The sequence below is a fragment of the Diuraphis noxia genome, unplaced genomic scaffold, assembly GCF_037042655.1.
Source record: "Diuraphis noxia isolate RWA-SAM2 unplaced genomic scaffold, SU_Dnox_SAM2 contig0003, whole genome shotgun sequence".
NCBI lineage: Eukaryota > Metazoa > Arthropoda > Insecta > Hemiptera > Aphididae > Diuraphis > Diuraphis noxia.
The window spans coordinates 44,476,676-44,492,461 of record NW_028301713.1 but is presented as its reverse complement, the minus strand read 5'-3'; the positions used below and the strand labels follow the sequence as shown (position 1 = coordinate 44,492,461).

Genomic DNA, 15,786 nt, shown 5'->3' with positions numbered 1-15,786 from the left:
GCTGTTATGAATGTCGAAACGAAAAGCGTAAAGCCGAATGCCGTATTTAAATGTCTAGCAAGTCAGTCACGTCAAGTGAATACCGATTTCGGAGACTGTATGGTTAGAATTTTGTACATAGCGCATGTAATGTTGCACTACCATAATGGTAGACGATATGAGTAGGTAATACGATTGACGTCGCGATATGTGGATTTATAATAAAAGGTTTTTGTGGTAACCCATCGAAGGCGGCACTATTTGAAAACCGTGTTCGAGCGTCTATCAATTCGTATTAGAGAGTCGGTAATCAAAAATCGACCCACATGAAACGTAAAATATAATATCATATACAATATCTTAATATCATGATTAATCAGCCACACTGTCATTTTTGTCGAGTGCACTAAAACAATACAAATTAAAGGATAAATGTTAAAAATTACCAATAACAATGAAATGAAACCGACGGACTACTTGTGTTGGTAAGAATGAACGTAAAAATGTCCGACGTGCCAATGACATAAAGTGAATTACACACATACCTTCTTCTTCTTCTTCGGTAAACTCGGCCACTATGACCATCCCGACATACATCCTTGCCTCCAGTTTTCTCTATTCGATGCCTGTAATCTCCAATCTTCTCCTCCACCTAATGCTTTCACATCATCCCTAACTCCATCCTCCCATCTCCGACGTGGTCTTCCCAGCGGTCTTTTTCCATTAGGGTTCTCCTCCAGTACCATACGTATGAGTGGGTTTTGACTACGCCAGGCATGCCCAGCCCAAAGCAATCTTTTGTTCTTTATTGTTTCGAGTATACTGGGTTTATGAAAGAGTTTCTCTAGTTCATCATTCTTCCTTATTCTCCATTCCCCACTAAGCCTGTCCTTTACTGGTCCAAAGATCTTCCTCAGTATTTTTCTTTCTAGAACTAAGAGTTTTCTTTCATCACTTTTCCTTAATGGCCACGCCTCAGCTCCATAAGTAATAACAGGTCGTATTAATGTGATGTATAATTGTAATTTTAACTCTCTTGAAAGTGATCTTGATCCCAGTAATTTCGCAAGACCATAAAGGCATTTATTTCCTGACTGAATTCTTGTTCCTATTTCTACTTCGATTTCATTTCTCTCTGAAAGTATGGATCCTAGGTACTTAAATTGTCTTGTTCTTTTGAAATTTCGGTTGTTGATGTTAAGAGTTGGATATAATCTTATAGTGTCTCGTCTTCCTACTACCATATATTCCGTTTTGTCCTCATTGATATGGAGTCCAACTTTCAGTGCTGCTTTCTCCAGCCGGTTTAATAAATCTTTTAGTCCGTCTTGTGAATCCTCCATGATCACCAGATCATCTGCATAAGCCAGAAGTCCTATGGACGATTCCTGGAATTTAACTCCTTCTTGCGGTGTAATATTCATCTCTCTTACGACTTTCTCTACTACTATATTAAATAAGATTGGTGACATAGCGTCTCCCTGTCTTAATCCCGATTTAACTAAAATTGGGCCTGAGTTTGTATTTCCAACCTTAACTTTGACAAATGTATCCAAAATGCTTATCCCAACCAATTTTATAAGCTTGTCCTGGAAATGGAATTCTCTCAAGATGTTTATTAAGCTTTCTCTATGGATGCTATCATACGCCTTCTTAAAATCTATGAAAAGAACGTGTATTTCTCTATCGAACTCCCAGATATTTTGAAATATTTGTCTTAAAATAAATATCTGGTCTGTGGTCGATCTTCCCGGTCTGAAGCCACCTAGGTAATAATAGAAACCCCGGTCTAATTGCCAATAATTTGTTCTGCTTTTGTTTTTATTCTTGTTAATAGGCAATTCTTGTTTACTTCCCTTTTTATGAATTGGACAGATCACCGCTGTCTTCCACTCTTTAGGCATTTTTTCAGTTGTCCAGACTTCGTGAATTACCTTCCATAACCACATTACCATTTCCTCTCCGCCTTCCTTTAAGAGCTCTGATTGAATGTCATCCTCTCCGGGGGATTTGTTATTCTTTAGCATGTTTATCTGTAATTTTATTTCTTCCAAGATCGGTTCTTCACAATCCTGTGATTCTTGGATTTCCTGATTAAAATTAAAATTAAAGGTTTCATTCGGTTCTTCACAGTTTAGCAAGTTTTCAAAGTAGCTAGCCCATTTCTTTGCCAACTCTTCATTTGTAGTTATCAGGGAGCCATCATCATCCCTTAGAAATCTTTCTTTCTTTTTGTATCCACCTCTGAGATCATTCAGGTCACTCGCTTATACATATCCCTAGTTCTGTGTGTTTTATAATCGAGTTCTGCTGTTTCTAATATGTTTTGAACGTATTTTCTCTTTTCACATCTCAATATCTTGCTGGCTTCTTTTTGGCGAGTTCTAAATCTTCTCAGTGTTACTCCGTTGTTAGTGTCAATTAACCACTCTTGTCTTGCTAATTTTCTTCTTTGTACAGCTTCTTCACAAATCGTATTGATCCATGGTTTTGTTTTCGATACTTTTTTTCCCAAGACTTTCGATGATGCTTTATTTATGCTTTCTTTTACATTTTCCCATGTTTTATGAACATTTAAGTTTCTTTCTATATCTAGTTGTTTACTTTTAATAATATTCTGAAAGCACTCTACATACTCTTTGCATATTTGTTTGTCCTTTAGTTTATTTATATCGGTACGTCCTTTGTTTGTTAGATTACCTTTCTTATACTTCTTAATTTTTACTTTCATCCATATACCAACCAATAGGTGGTCCGAGTCCATATCAGCTCCCCGTAAAGTTCTTATATTCAGGATACTATTTTTGAATCTATTATTTATTAGGACATGGTCAATTTGGTTTTTATGTCTCCCATTCGGCGAGATCCATGTATATTTATGTATGTTTTTTCGTTGGAACATAGTACTTTTGACCACCAAACCCTTTCCTAAAGCGAAGTCGATTAATTTAGTACCATTATCGTTGGTGCTGGAATGTAGGCTGTAGTTTCCAATAGTCGATTTGTAGCACTCTTCCCTTCCTATTTTTGCATTGAAATCACCTAGTACTAATTTTATATCACCTTTTGACGTGCTAAACGTATCTTCTAGTGTTGCATAAAACAGCTCTTTTTCTTCTTCATTCTTATCCTCAGTTGGAGCATGCGCGTTGATTAATACCATGTCAAAATTGTCTGTTTTAATTGTTAAAGTTGTAATTCTCGGATTTATATCTCTAAACTCCTTTACTGAATATATTATTGATTCGTGCACAGCAAAACCGGTTCCCAGTTTATGACCTTTTTCGCATTTTCCGTTAAACATACCTAAACAATACCTACATCATCAAGAGTGTATAGTGTAGGTACATGATAAATACCCACGCATGGAAACGCCATCGACACCGTCAACGTTTATACAGATCACACAAAGTCGAACCAAAAGTGACATTTTAACATTTTAAAAGCAAACAGAAACAGTTGTTTTTAAATATTATTTGTACATGGTACATTATTATTATTATTATTGCATTACTATTATTTTAACCTCAAAAGTAACATGACATCATAATATTATGGTGGTATAGAGAGTGGAAAATAACTTCTAAAAGGCAGTGATTGAAAAATATATGTGAGGGGCTGAAGGCCTCCCAATTTTTTTACTCTAATTGCGTCTATGTGCAATACAATTGAGGTACGGTTAGGTTAAAATACAGATATAAGAAGATGAGTTGATTAGTTTGTACATTCATATTTATAAAAGTAAGTGTAGATACTATAAATTATATGGTAAGTCTGAGCCATCTGAGGTGAATATTTGTATCATGTGAGTACTATGTAATTGTATGAAAGAAAGTCCATTATAAACTATATTGTGAAAATGTATAAGTGTTGTGTTCATTTGTTAAAAGTACAATAACTGTAACTCTACCTTTTATTGAGTGCGTGTGTGAACTATGCAATAGAAACATAGTTCAATATCAATACGGTCAAATTATTCAATTGTATTTTGTTTTGAGCAGTAAAACAAAACAGAAGAACTACTTTTTTGACCACTGATAACTTGCTTTATCTTACATATAAAATCAGCAACTTTCACGGCGTATATAGTAATAAACGTTATATAACAAATACAAATACAATACAAATACAAATAGCAATTCATGGTGATACATAATAATAAGTTAACTTAAGCATATACGATGTACAGTTAGTTCTAAAGTATCCCTATACTTTATACTATATAGTCTATACTATATGCATTAAGTGGGTAAGATTTATGTTTTGCAGAATATTTATATCAGATACTTATAGTATCATGTGAGTACACCTACAGTGTACTTATATGGAAGAAAGTCCATTTTAATATACTGTGAAATGTATAAGTGTTTTGTTCATTTGTTAAAGGTACATTTAAAATAAAAGTGAGCTATAACTTATAAATAACTGTAACTCTACTTATTGTGTGTGTGTGTGTGTGAGTGTGTGTGTGTGTGTGTGTGTGTGTGTGTGTGTGTGTGCGTGTGTGTGTGTGTGTGTGTGTGTGTGTGTGTGTGTGTGTGTGTGTGTGTGTGTGTGTGTGTGTGTGTGTGTGTGTGTGTGTGTGTGTGTGTGTGTGTGTGTGTGTGTGTGTGTGTGTGTGTGTGTGTGTGTGTGTGTGTGTGTGTGTGTGTGTGTGTGTGTGTGAACTATGCAAAAGAAACATAGTTCCATACAGTTATACCTCAACAACATATTATTAGGTACTTTAACAACATAAAATTTTCAATTGTATTTTATACTGAACAGTAGAACAAAACAGAAGAATGTTTAATTGGTGTGTTCATACATACATATTCATAATCTTTATAATAATTTACTTATAAGTGTTTAATATGCCTATGAGTTTTGCAGAAACAAAATTTGTTGTTGACTCTACAACATTAAGTGTAGGCACCCATATGTAGTGTTATGTAATTAACTTTCAACAGTATGATTGGAGTGAGAAATGTTTATGTCTTGAGTACAGAATTTGGAATTATGAAATCCCTAGTACACCTCTCACAAATAAAGATTTCAGTAGAAAGCCATTTAGCAGGACACAACAGATGGTTTTAACTGTTTGTAGTTAAAGTACCTATCGATACCAATGTGTTATGAGTAACATTAAAATTGTGTAACACTATTTAATGTAGATGTGTATGTGTGCGTTAGTATGTACAATACAATTAAAACATGGTTTTACCTAATTAACAATAATGCAATCCATAGCCAAAACTGCTATAAGATGAGTTATAAAATATTTGTTAATCTACTTGAATGAGCTTATGTGTTAGTAACTGCAGTAAGTGTAGGTACTATACTATATGTATTAACTATTAAGTGAATTTATAAATTACATAGGTATATGATTGTAGCATCTCATGTGAGTAGAGTGTACTTGTAAGAAAGAAAGTCCATAATGTGTTTTGTTCATCTGTTATTGGTATATTTTAAATAAAAGTTAGTTATAACTTAAAAATAAAGTAACTCTACTTATTGTGTGTGTGTTTGTGAACTATTCACCTAAACAATATTAAAATACGGAATATTCAATTGTATATTGTTTTGAGCAGTAGAACAAAACAGAAGAATGTTTAATTGGTGTATTCATACATGCATATTTATAATCTTTATATTAATTTATTTATGTTGATTAGGCTGAAACAATAAGTGTTTAATATGCCTGTGAGTTTTGCAGAAACAAAATGTGTTGTTAACTCTACAACAGTAAGTGTGGCACCCATAGGTATATGAGTTGTGAATAATTATCAACAGTATGATCGGAGTGATGCGTGCCATGTCAGTGGCGTAATTAGGAATTTGTCTTAGGGGGGGATAAACATACTTAGATTTTCTCCAGTACAAAATCTGGGAAAACTATTTCATCAAAAATTCTTAAACTAATATATATGTACACAAAATGTATTAATAAATGTGTTTTAAAATTCTACACAGTTTAGTACCTATACAATATTATAATAATTTCTTCAAAATGTAAATTTCGAATATATTAGAATTAAAATTTACTTTTAAATTAAATAATAATTTCCTAAAACCTAACGCCTAACGGGACCTACCTACTATTTGAGTTGTTAAACGTATGAAAACAACTACTCTTAAGCTGTTTTTTTCTCTAACGAATAGTGAATTAAATATTGTTAAACCGATTAACTTTGTATGAATTGTGTAGGTAATAAAACCTATTCGGCATGCGTAAGCCCCGTAAAAAAACATTCAAAGTCCCCCTAAAAACCACGCGAAGCTTTATATTATAATATTGAAATATTAAAAAAACAATAAGTGATTACTTTTGAAAAAACAAATAATAGACAACTTGTTAAAATTAAACTTTGAAGCATCATCATTACTTATACCTAATGAATTGAAATGTGAGATGATTGTTTTGAAAAATATGATGAAATGAGTTACTAACTATATTTAACCGTCGAAGAAAATATATCTAAAGATAAAGATATACAGTTCCAAATCTTTTTGAAATGATTCAATTGGCTATCACTCTTCAGGTCAATTCCGTCTACTTGCAATGAGAAGAAATAATAATAACCTCAGATCTACTATTATGTCAAAGGAACGGTTTTCGAAATAAGCAATACTTCATATTGATAGAGATGTTATATTGTTGACAACGAAATTATTTTAAATAGAAAAATAAGAATATAAAATATGTAAAAACTGTATTAAATCTGTTACCTATACTTATAAAAGTTCATTATTGTTTTATTTCTTATTTTTAAGTTTTACTTGCCTTGCAATTAGCAAATTTTTATAGTGTATAAAGGGCGATAAAGAACTTCTAAGAGGCAGTGATTGAAAATATATGTGAGGGGCTGAAGCCTTTGGTTTGTGTGTGTGTGTATTGTATTTGTATCTACATTATGCAATTTAAACACTAAATATATAATACTGTATGCAGAATATTTATATCAGATACTTGTAGTATCATGTGAGTACCTACAGTGTACTTATATGAAAGAAAGTCCATTATAACATACTGTAAAATGTATAAGTGTTTTGTTATAAGTGAGTTATAACTTATAAATAACTGTAACTCTACTTATTGTCTGTCACACACAGTGTGTGTGTTTGTGTATGACCTATGCAATAGAAATATTCAATTATATTTTGTTTTGAGCAGTAGAATTTTCGCAGTGTATAATAGCAATAAACGTTATATTGTTGTATAACAACATTAAAATATACATTACACATTATTTTTTAAATCTATATAACATAGTGAAATTAATTATCAGTGCCTACTATACTACAATACATTATTAATATGTTAACAGCAATTCATGGTGATATATAATGTTAAGGTTACATAAACAAATTTCAAATATTAAGTTAACTTAAGCATTTACAACGTACAATTAGTTCTATCAACACGGAAAATAAAGTATTGAAATAATCTAACGACATAGGGATCATTGAAAAGAGTACAGCATGTGGAATGATGAAGCCATTTAGCAGAACTCAACATGTATTTATGTATGTATTTAAGAATTTGACACCAAGGGGCAAAAAAAATAATAAAATACGCCTCATTAATCATTATAAAAAATACAATTAGCTGCCCTCTCAGCTGCCTGGGGCAACAGTACCCTGTATCTCCCCCCTAAATACGGCCTTAGTTATGTATATACAGACAATTAACTGTGTAAGAAAACGTATAAGTATAAATTGATATGGTACCTAGGGAGTTATGAGTAGCTAGGTAACTTTAAAATTGTAACACTGCAGCTTATTGTAGGTGTGTGTGTGTGTTTTACCTAATTAATATTAATACAATCATAGGCAACATAATCAATAACAGCAGTAGTCAGTTGAACAAAGCTGGTATAAGATGAGTTATGAAATTTTAATATTTGTTAATCTACTTGAATGTGCTGAGGTGAGATTTATGAAAGAAAGTCCATTATAACTTACTGTGAAATGGATAAGTGTTCTGTTCATTTGTTAAAGGCACATTTAAAATAAATGTGAGTTATAACTTATGAATAACTGTAACCTTGCTTATTGTGTGTGTGTGAACTATGCAAAAGAAACATACAGTTCCATACAGTTATACCTTAACAACATATTATTGTACATATTATTCAATTGTAATTTATATGAGCAGTAGAACAAAACAGAAGAACGTTTAATTGGTGTGTTCATACATACATATTCATAATCTTTATAATAATTTTTATTTATAAGTGTTTAATATGCCTATGAGTTTTGCAGAAAAAAAATTTGTTGTTGACTCTACAACATTGAGTGCAGGCACCCATTACAGAATTTGGAATGATGGAATCCCTAGTACACGTCTCACAAATAAAGAATTCAGTAGAAAGCCATAATCAATAACAGCAGTAGAACAAATTATAATATTATATGATAAGTCTGAGGTGAGATTTATGTTATGCAGAATATTTATATCAGATACTTGTATAGTATCGTGTGAGCGTACAGTATACATACTGTGAAATGTATAAGTGTTTTGATAATTTGTTAAAGGTAAAATAAAAGTGAGTTATAACTTATAAATAACTTAGTGTGTGTGAACTATGCAATAGAAACATAGTTCCACACAGTCCTACTTAAACAACATAAATACGGTCAACATTTTCAATTGTATTTTAAAATACAGAAGAACGGTGTGTTCATACATATTTATAATCTTTATATTAATTTATTTATGTTGATTAGGCTGAAACAATAAGTGTTAACATGCCTGTGTGTTTCGCAGTTACAAACGTGTTGTTGACTCTACAACAGTAAGTGTAGGCACCGATAACTATCGACTGCATGATCTACATTTATGTTTTAAACGAACTTAGTTGGATAGATTGTTTTGACAAAAACATTATTGCAGCAGCATGTTAGTGTAAAACTTACAAATACAGAATTTAAAAGTGTCAATTTGGAATAATTGTTAAGCAGTAAAAATGAAATGAAATTGACATAATTTATTGTTTGTGTGACTTGCATTTGAATAACGAAATACATTTGAAACCACTGCCTAGATGATAATCTTGAATAATAATTTATTAAACTTTATGCAACCGAGTTACCGCGGTAATAAGTCATAATTCTATAAACATTTTCAACCGATTTAATGATATACTTATATGGTATTATACATAAGACGTGTGTCACCCCGTGATGTAGCAAATGCAAAAATTTAGCCGACGGTACAATAATTATCATTTATGTTTCCATTTCGTCGCGAGACAGAAAGTCGCTATTTTGTCGGCTTGGTGTAAACCCGGCATAATAACGTACGGTAATGTCGTACACGCAATATATTGTTAGAAGACGTAGGTACGATATGGATGGCTTTGAAACAGACTCGCGGCCAATTAAATTTTTTTTTTTTAAAACGTTTCCAATGAAAAATTCGAAAAAAAAAATGCAAAAAAACACCGACCGTACCGATTGTCATTGCCGCCGCCAAATCGGCGATCACGGAATGGATCTACACACCTACGGTTTACTATGCCTAACGCCTAACGGGACCTACCTACTATTCGAGTTGTTAATCTCTGTGGAAACTACTACTGTTAAGCTGTTTTTTGATATAATTAATAATGAATCGTATTCCATTTAACCCATTGAATACACATGTGAATTCTATAAATCATATATTCTTACCTCTCGTGTATATATATACCGTTGTTTTATATATTATTGCATAATGCACTTATTTTACAATATATGAATACTTACACACACCATTGTTTTCATCAAATCATATACAATATATATATTTATGTATTCCAAATACTATTAAATATTGCATTTTAAAGGTGATCATAGTCATCCAATACGAATACATTGTGTTTTGTTAAAAAATATAAGTCATGTACTACATATTACAATATATATCGTTGTGCATTAAATACTTGCATGTTTATTTGTTTTTTAAAACATAAACAACACATAAGAGCAGCGGAACATTAACGTCGCTTACCAAATGAGTACACTATAAAATCCAGTATATTACAGTAGAGTTTATAATCTACACATCACATATATTTAATTGTTGTGTACCGTGTTTGGGTGAAATCGTATCACAGACAACAGAAAGCACAGCAAACATATATACCCAATTCGAATACATTGTAATGTCTGATGTGTGTTTGATAAAGAATAAAAGTCATGTACTACTTCTTTTACAACCTCTCCGGTGTATATATTACTCCAATTAGATATATTATGCTATTGTTATTGTTATTGTCGTTTCTTACCAAATGAGTACACTATAAAATCCAGTATAGGAATTTAACAATATAAATCTAATAACTTTATACATGTCACAGGAATATACCTAGTAGCATACTAAATGTGAATACATTGCATATGCATTATTATTGTTGTGTATGTATTGCTCTAAGTCCAATGCTTAAAGCTATGTTACATATAATATGGTCACTGGCCAGTCTAAGGCATATATATTGTATTTTATTCGTTACCTATGCACTATGTGTGTGTGTTGAGTCAAACAGAATTGTGAAATTCTATAACAATATACAGCTGTTAAAGTAAGAACAACTTGTTATGTTAAGCTGTGTACTAACCTGGTTATGTACTACACATTACTACAACTCACATGTCTATTTGTTTGTTCAATGTATGATGTATCATATCACAGAGTTGTGCGTACATCAGTTGTTGACGTTTAGAATGTACAATAATTACTGCTGTTACTCATTATGCTTTATTTATTAAAGTTATTCTCCTGACAGTATCACAATTTGTTAAAATTAAGCTTTGAAGGATCATCATTACTTATAAAGCAATCAAGTTATACCTAATGAATTGAAATGTGAGATGACTGTTTTGAAAAATATGATGAAATGAGTAACTATTTAATATAATTAGCAATACTTTATATTGATAACTATTATTTTAAATAGAAAAATATATATATAAGAATATAAAATGTAAAAACTGTATTAAATCTGTTACCTATACTTATAAAAGTTTAAGAACTTCTGAGAGGCAGTGATTGAAAATATATGTGAGGAGCTGAAGCCTATGGTGTGTGTGTGTGTGTGTGTGTGTGTGTGTGTGTGTATTTGTATGTACATTATGGAATTAAAAAACAGTTTTACCTAATTAACACAAATGCAATCATACTTATTGCAACAAAATCAATAACAGCAGTAGAATAATACTAAAATTGTTGAATGTCCTCATGTGTTGGTAACTATACTATATGCATTAAGTGGGTAAGATTTATGTTTTGCTATTCTCCCGATGGCATCACGATCTGTGTCCCCGACCAACCTACGGGCACGGTACACGTTAATTATGTAGTACGCGTGGCAGTACATCCTTCTGTATGTCTATAACGACACACATTATATTGATGTGATTTATTGAATTCAAACAAAATCGTGTACAGGCGTAGGCACGTAAAAGACGGCGGGGAAGGCTGCGAACCGAAAAAAAGCACTCGCGGCCTTTAAAGAGACGAAACGGATCGGGGAAAAACTAAAACGTCCGGAAATCCGGGCGACTGACGACGGGCGGCGACGGTTCTGGCGATCGACGTCTCGGCCCCGGCGGACGGCGCACGGGAGAAGAGCGGACCGCGCGGACGGTAAAAACTCGCGGGGAACGCGATGAGAGCTCGAACGGGGCCGAAAAAAGGTCGAAAACGGTAGTACGGGGGGCGAAAAGCGAAAATGTCGGCACCCGCCGGCGAGAATCTGAAGAATCGCACTCGAGTTATCAATAACGCGCAAACATCGGAAAAGGCGAAAAGCGATAAGCGAGAATCGCCGTCGAATTTTGTGATTGGTGATTCCCTATGGGACGAAATAATCGACACTTGGACGCGCCACCGTCTTCACGTTTTATAATATAAGACTAGCCCTCCGTGCTAGCTGGGGGAGACCCCCAGACCCCCTTGGACGGTGAAAAGTGGGTACCGATGGCGGAGACAGAGTCGTTTGAATTATTAAAATCATTGCTGTACTCGCCGGTCAATCAATAATCAAAAGTCGTAGCAGGTGATAACGATTTCTGATGAGGCGTGGAGGTATCGTTTCGAAAGCGGCAAATTTGAAATCCCAGTTCAACAGTCGATACGGTCCAGTCTTGTGCTGTTATGAATGTCGAAACGAAAAGCGTAAAGCCGAATGCCGTATTTAAATGTCTAGCAAGTCGGTCACGTCAAGTGAATACCGATTTCGGAGAGTATATCGTTAGAATTATGTACGTAGCGCCTGTAACGTCGCACTACGTCCTACCATACTGCTAGACGATATGAGTAGGTAATACGATTGACGTCGCGATATGTGGATTAATGATAAAGGGTTTTTGATGAGGCCCACCGGTGAGGTGGTAATCCATCGAAAGCGACAGTATTTGAAAACCGTGTTCGAGCATCTATCCATTCGTTAGGAAGTTGGTAATCAAAAGTAGACCTTTTAGTGGGCCCCGCATGAAACGTTCAAAACTGTAAGGTTTAATGCTGTATCATATACAATATCTCAATACCATAATTAGTCAATTAATCAGCCACACCGTCACAATACAAATTAAAGGATAAATGTTAAAAAGTACCAATAAAAACGAAATGAAACCGACAGACGAATGCGAATACATTGCAATGTCTGATGCGTTTTGGCAGAGAATAAATTAAGAATAATTGTTATCGTCATTGCTCACCAAATGAGTACACTATAAAATCCTGTACACATGCCGTAGTGATATACCCCCAAACCCCCTTGGTCGGTGAAAAGTGGGTATCGATGGTGGAGACAGAGTCGTTTGAATTATTAAAATCATTGCTGTACTCGCCGGACAATAATAAAAAGTCGTAGCAGATGATAACGATTTATGATGAGGCGTGGAGGTATCGTTTCGAAAGCGGCAAATTTGAAATCCCAGTTCAACAGTCGATACGGTCCAGTCTTGTGCTGTTATGAATGTCGAAACGAAAAGCGTAAAGCCGAATGCCGTATTTAAATGTCTAGCAAGTCAGTCACGTCAAGTGAATACCGATTTCGGAGAGTATATCGTTAGAATTTTGTACATAGCGCCTGTAATGTTGCACTACCATAATGGTAGACGATATGAGTAGGTAATACGATTGACGTCGCGATATGTGGATTTATAATAAAAGGTTTTTGTGGTAACCCATCGAGGCGGCAATATTTGAAAACCGTGTTCGAGCGTCTATCAATTCGTATTAGAGAGTCGGTAATCAAAAGTCGACCCACATGAAACGTAAAATATAATATCATATACAATATCTCAATATCATAATTAATCAATTAATCAGCCACACTGTCAAAACAATACAAATTAAAGGATAAATGTTAAAAATTACCAATAACAATGAAATGAAACCGACGGACTACTTGTGTTGGTAAAAATGAGCGTAAAAATGTCCGACGTGCCAATGACATAAAGTGAATTACACACATACCTTCTTCTTCTTCTTCGGTAAACTCGGCCACTATGACCATCCCGACATACATCCTTGCCTCCAGTTTTCTCTATTCGATGCCTGTAATCTCCAATCTTCTCCTCCACCTAATGCTTTCACATCATCCCTAACTCCATCCTCCCATCTCCGACGTGGTCTTCCCAGCGGTCTTTTTCCATTAGGGTTCTCCTCCAGTACCATACGTATGAGTGGGTTTTGACTACGCCAGGCATGCCCAGCCCAAAGCAATCTTTTGTTCTTTATTGTTTCGAGTAAGTGTTCTGGGTTTATGAAAGAGTGTCTCTAGTTCATCATTCTTCCTTATTCTCCATTCCCCACTAAGCCTGTCCTTTACTGGTCCAAAGATCTTCCTCAGTATTTTTCTTTCCAGAACTAAGAGTTTTCTTTCATCACTTTTCCTTAATGGCCACGCCTCAGCTCCATAAGTAATAACAGGTCGTATTAATGTGATGTATAATTGTAATTTTAACTCTCTTGAAAGTGATCTTGATCCCAGTAATTTCGCAAGACCATAAAGGCATTTATATCCTGACTGAATTCTTGTTCCTATTTCTATTTCGATTTCATTTCTCTCTGAAAGTATGGATCCTAGGTACTTAAATTGTCTTGTTCTTTTGAAATTTCGGTTGTTGATGTTAAGAGTTGGATATAATCTTATAGTGTCTCGTCTTCCTACTACCATATATTCCGTTTTGTCCTCATTGATATGGAGTCCAACTTTCAGTGCTGCTTTCTCCAGCCGGTTTAATAAATCTTTTAGTCCGTCTTGTGAATCCTCCATGATCACCAGATCATCTGCATAAGCCAGAAGTCCTATGGACGATTCCTGGAATTTAACTCCTTCTTGCGGTGTAATATTCATCTCTCTTTTGGGTCTGAGTTTGTATTTCCAACCTTAACTTTGACAAATGTATCCAAAATGCTTATCCCAACCAATTTTATAAGCTTGTCCTGGAAATGGAATTCTCTCAAGATGTTTATTAAGCTTTCTCTATGGATGCTATCAAATAAAATCTATGAAAAGAACGTGAATTTCTCTATCGAACTCCCAGATTTTTTGAAATATTTGTCTTAAAATAAATATCTGGTCTGTGGTCGATCTTCCCGGTCTGAAGCCACCTTGGTAATTGCCAATAATTTGTTCTGCTTTTGTTTTTATTCTTGTTAATAGGCAATTTGAAAAAATTTTATACGCCACGTTTAAGAGGGCTATCCCACGATAGTTATTGCAGTCTTGTTTACTTCCCTTTTTATGAATTGGACAGATCACCGCTGTCTTCCACTCTTTTGGCATTTTTTTCAGTTGTCCAGACTTCGTGAATTACCTTCCATAACCACATTACCATTTCCTCTCCGCCTTCCTTTAAGAGCTCTGATTGAATGTCATCCTCTCCGGGGGATTTGTTATTCTTTAGCATGTTTATCTGTAATTTTATTTCTTCCAAGGTCGGTTCTTCACAATCCTGTGATTCTTGGATTTCCTGATTAAAATTAAAATTAAAGGTTTCATTCGGTTCTTCACAGTTTAGCAAGTTTTCAAAGTAGCTAGCCCATTTCTTTGCCAACTCTTCATTTGTAGTTATCAGGGAGCCATCATCATCCCTTAGAAATCTTTCTTTCTTTTTGTATCCACCTCTGAGATCATTCAGGTCACTCGCTTATACATATCCCTAGTTCTGTGTGTTTTATAATCGAGTTCTGCTGTTTCTAATATGTTTTGAATGTATTTTCTCTTTTCACATCTCAATATCTTGCTGGCTTCTTTTTGGCGAGTTCTAAATCTTCTCAGTGTTACTTCGTTGTTAGTGTCAATTAACCACTCTTGTCTTGCTAATTTTTTTCTTTGTACAGCTTCTTCACAAATCGTATTGAACCATGGTTTTGTTTTCGATACTTTTTTTCCCAAGACTTTCGATGATGCTTCATTTATGCTTTCTTTTACATGTTCCCATGATTTATCAACATTTAAGTTTCTTTCTATATCTAGTTGTTTACTTTTAATAATATTCTGAAAGCACTCTACATACTCTTTGCATATTTGTTTGTCCTTTAGTTTATTTATATCGGTACGTCCTTTGTTTGTTAGATTACCTTTCTTATACTTCTTAATTTTTACTTTCATCCATATACCAACCAATAGGTGGTCCGAGTCCATATCAGCTCCCCGTAAAGTTCTTATATTCAGGATACTATTTTTAAATCTATTATTTATTAGGACATGGTCAATTTGGTTTTTATGTCTCCCATTCGGCGAGATCCATGTATATTTATGTATGTCTTTTCGTTGGAACATAGTACTTTTGACCACCAAACCCTTTCCTAAAGCGAAGTCGATTAAT

The 15,786-nt window shown here is 34.0% G+C and overlaps 1 protein-coding gene across 1 annotated transcript; it reads right to left on the bottom strand.

Moving 5' to 3' along the window:
* Positions 1-554: 554 nt before the first annotated feature.
* On the bottom strand, positions 555-13,627 carry LOC149057425 (uncharacterized). The gene is made up of 3 exons (XM_089223405.1): positions 13,477-13,627; positions 2,329-3,153; positions 555-2,245 (listed from the first exon to the last, which is right to left on the bottom strand). Exons 1-3 carry the CDS (start codon positions 13,625-13,627, stop codon positions 555-557), a joined length of 2,667 nt encoding a protein of 888 aa, XP_089079531.1.
* Positions 13,628-15,786: the final 2,159 nt, after the last annotated feature.

Coding starts and splice junctions, on each gene's coding strand:
- LOC149057425 (XM_089223405.1), bottom strand. CDS start 13,627: ATGGTACTGGAGGAGAACCCTAATGGAAAAAGACCGCTGGGAAGACCA. Junction 3,154..13,476: donor AGAAAACTGGAGGCAAGGAT/GTATGTCGGGAT, acceptor CAATTAAAACAG/ACAATTTTGACATGGTATTA. Junction 2,246..2,328: donor AGCCAGCAAGATATTGAGAT/GTGAAAAGAGAA, acceptor GATATGTATAAG/CGAGTGACCTGAATGATCTC.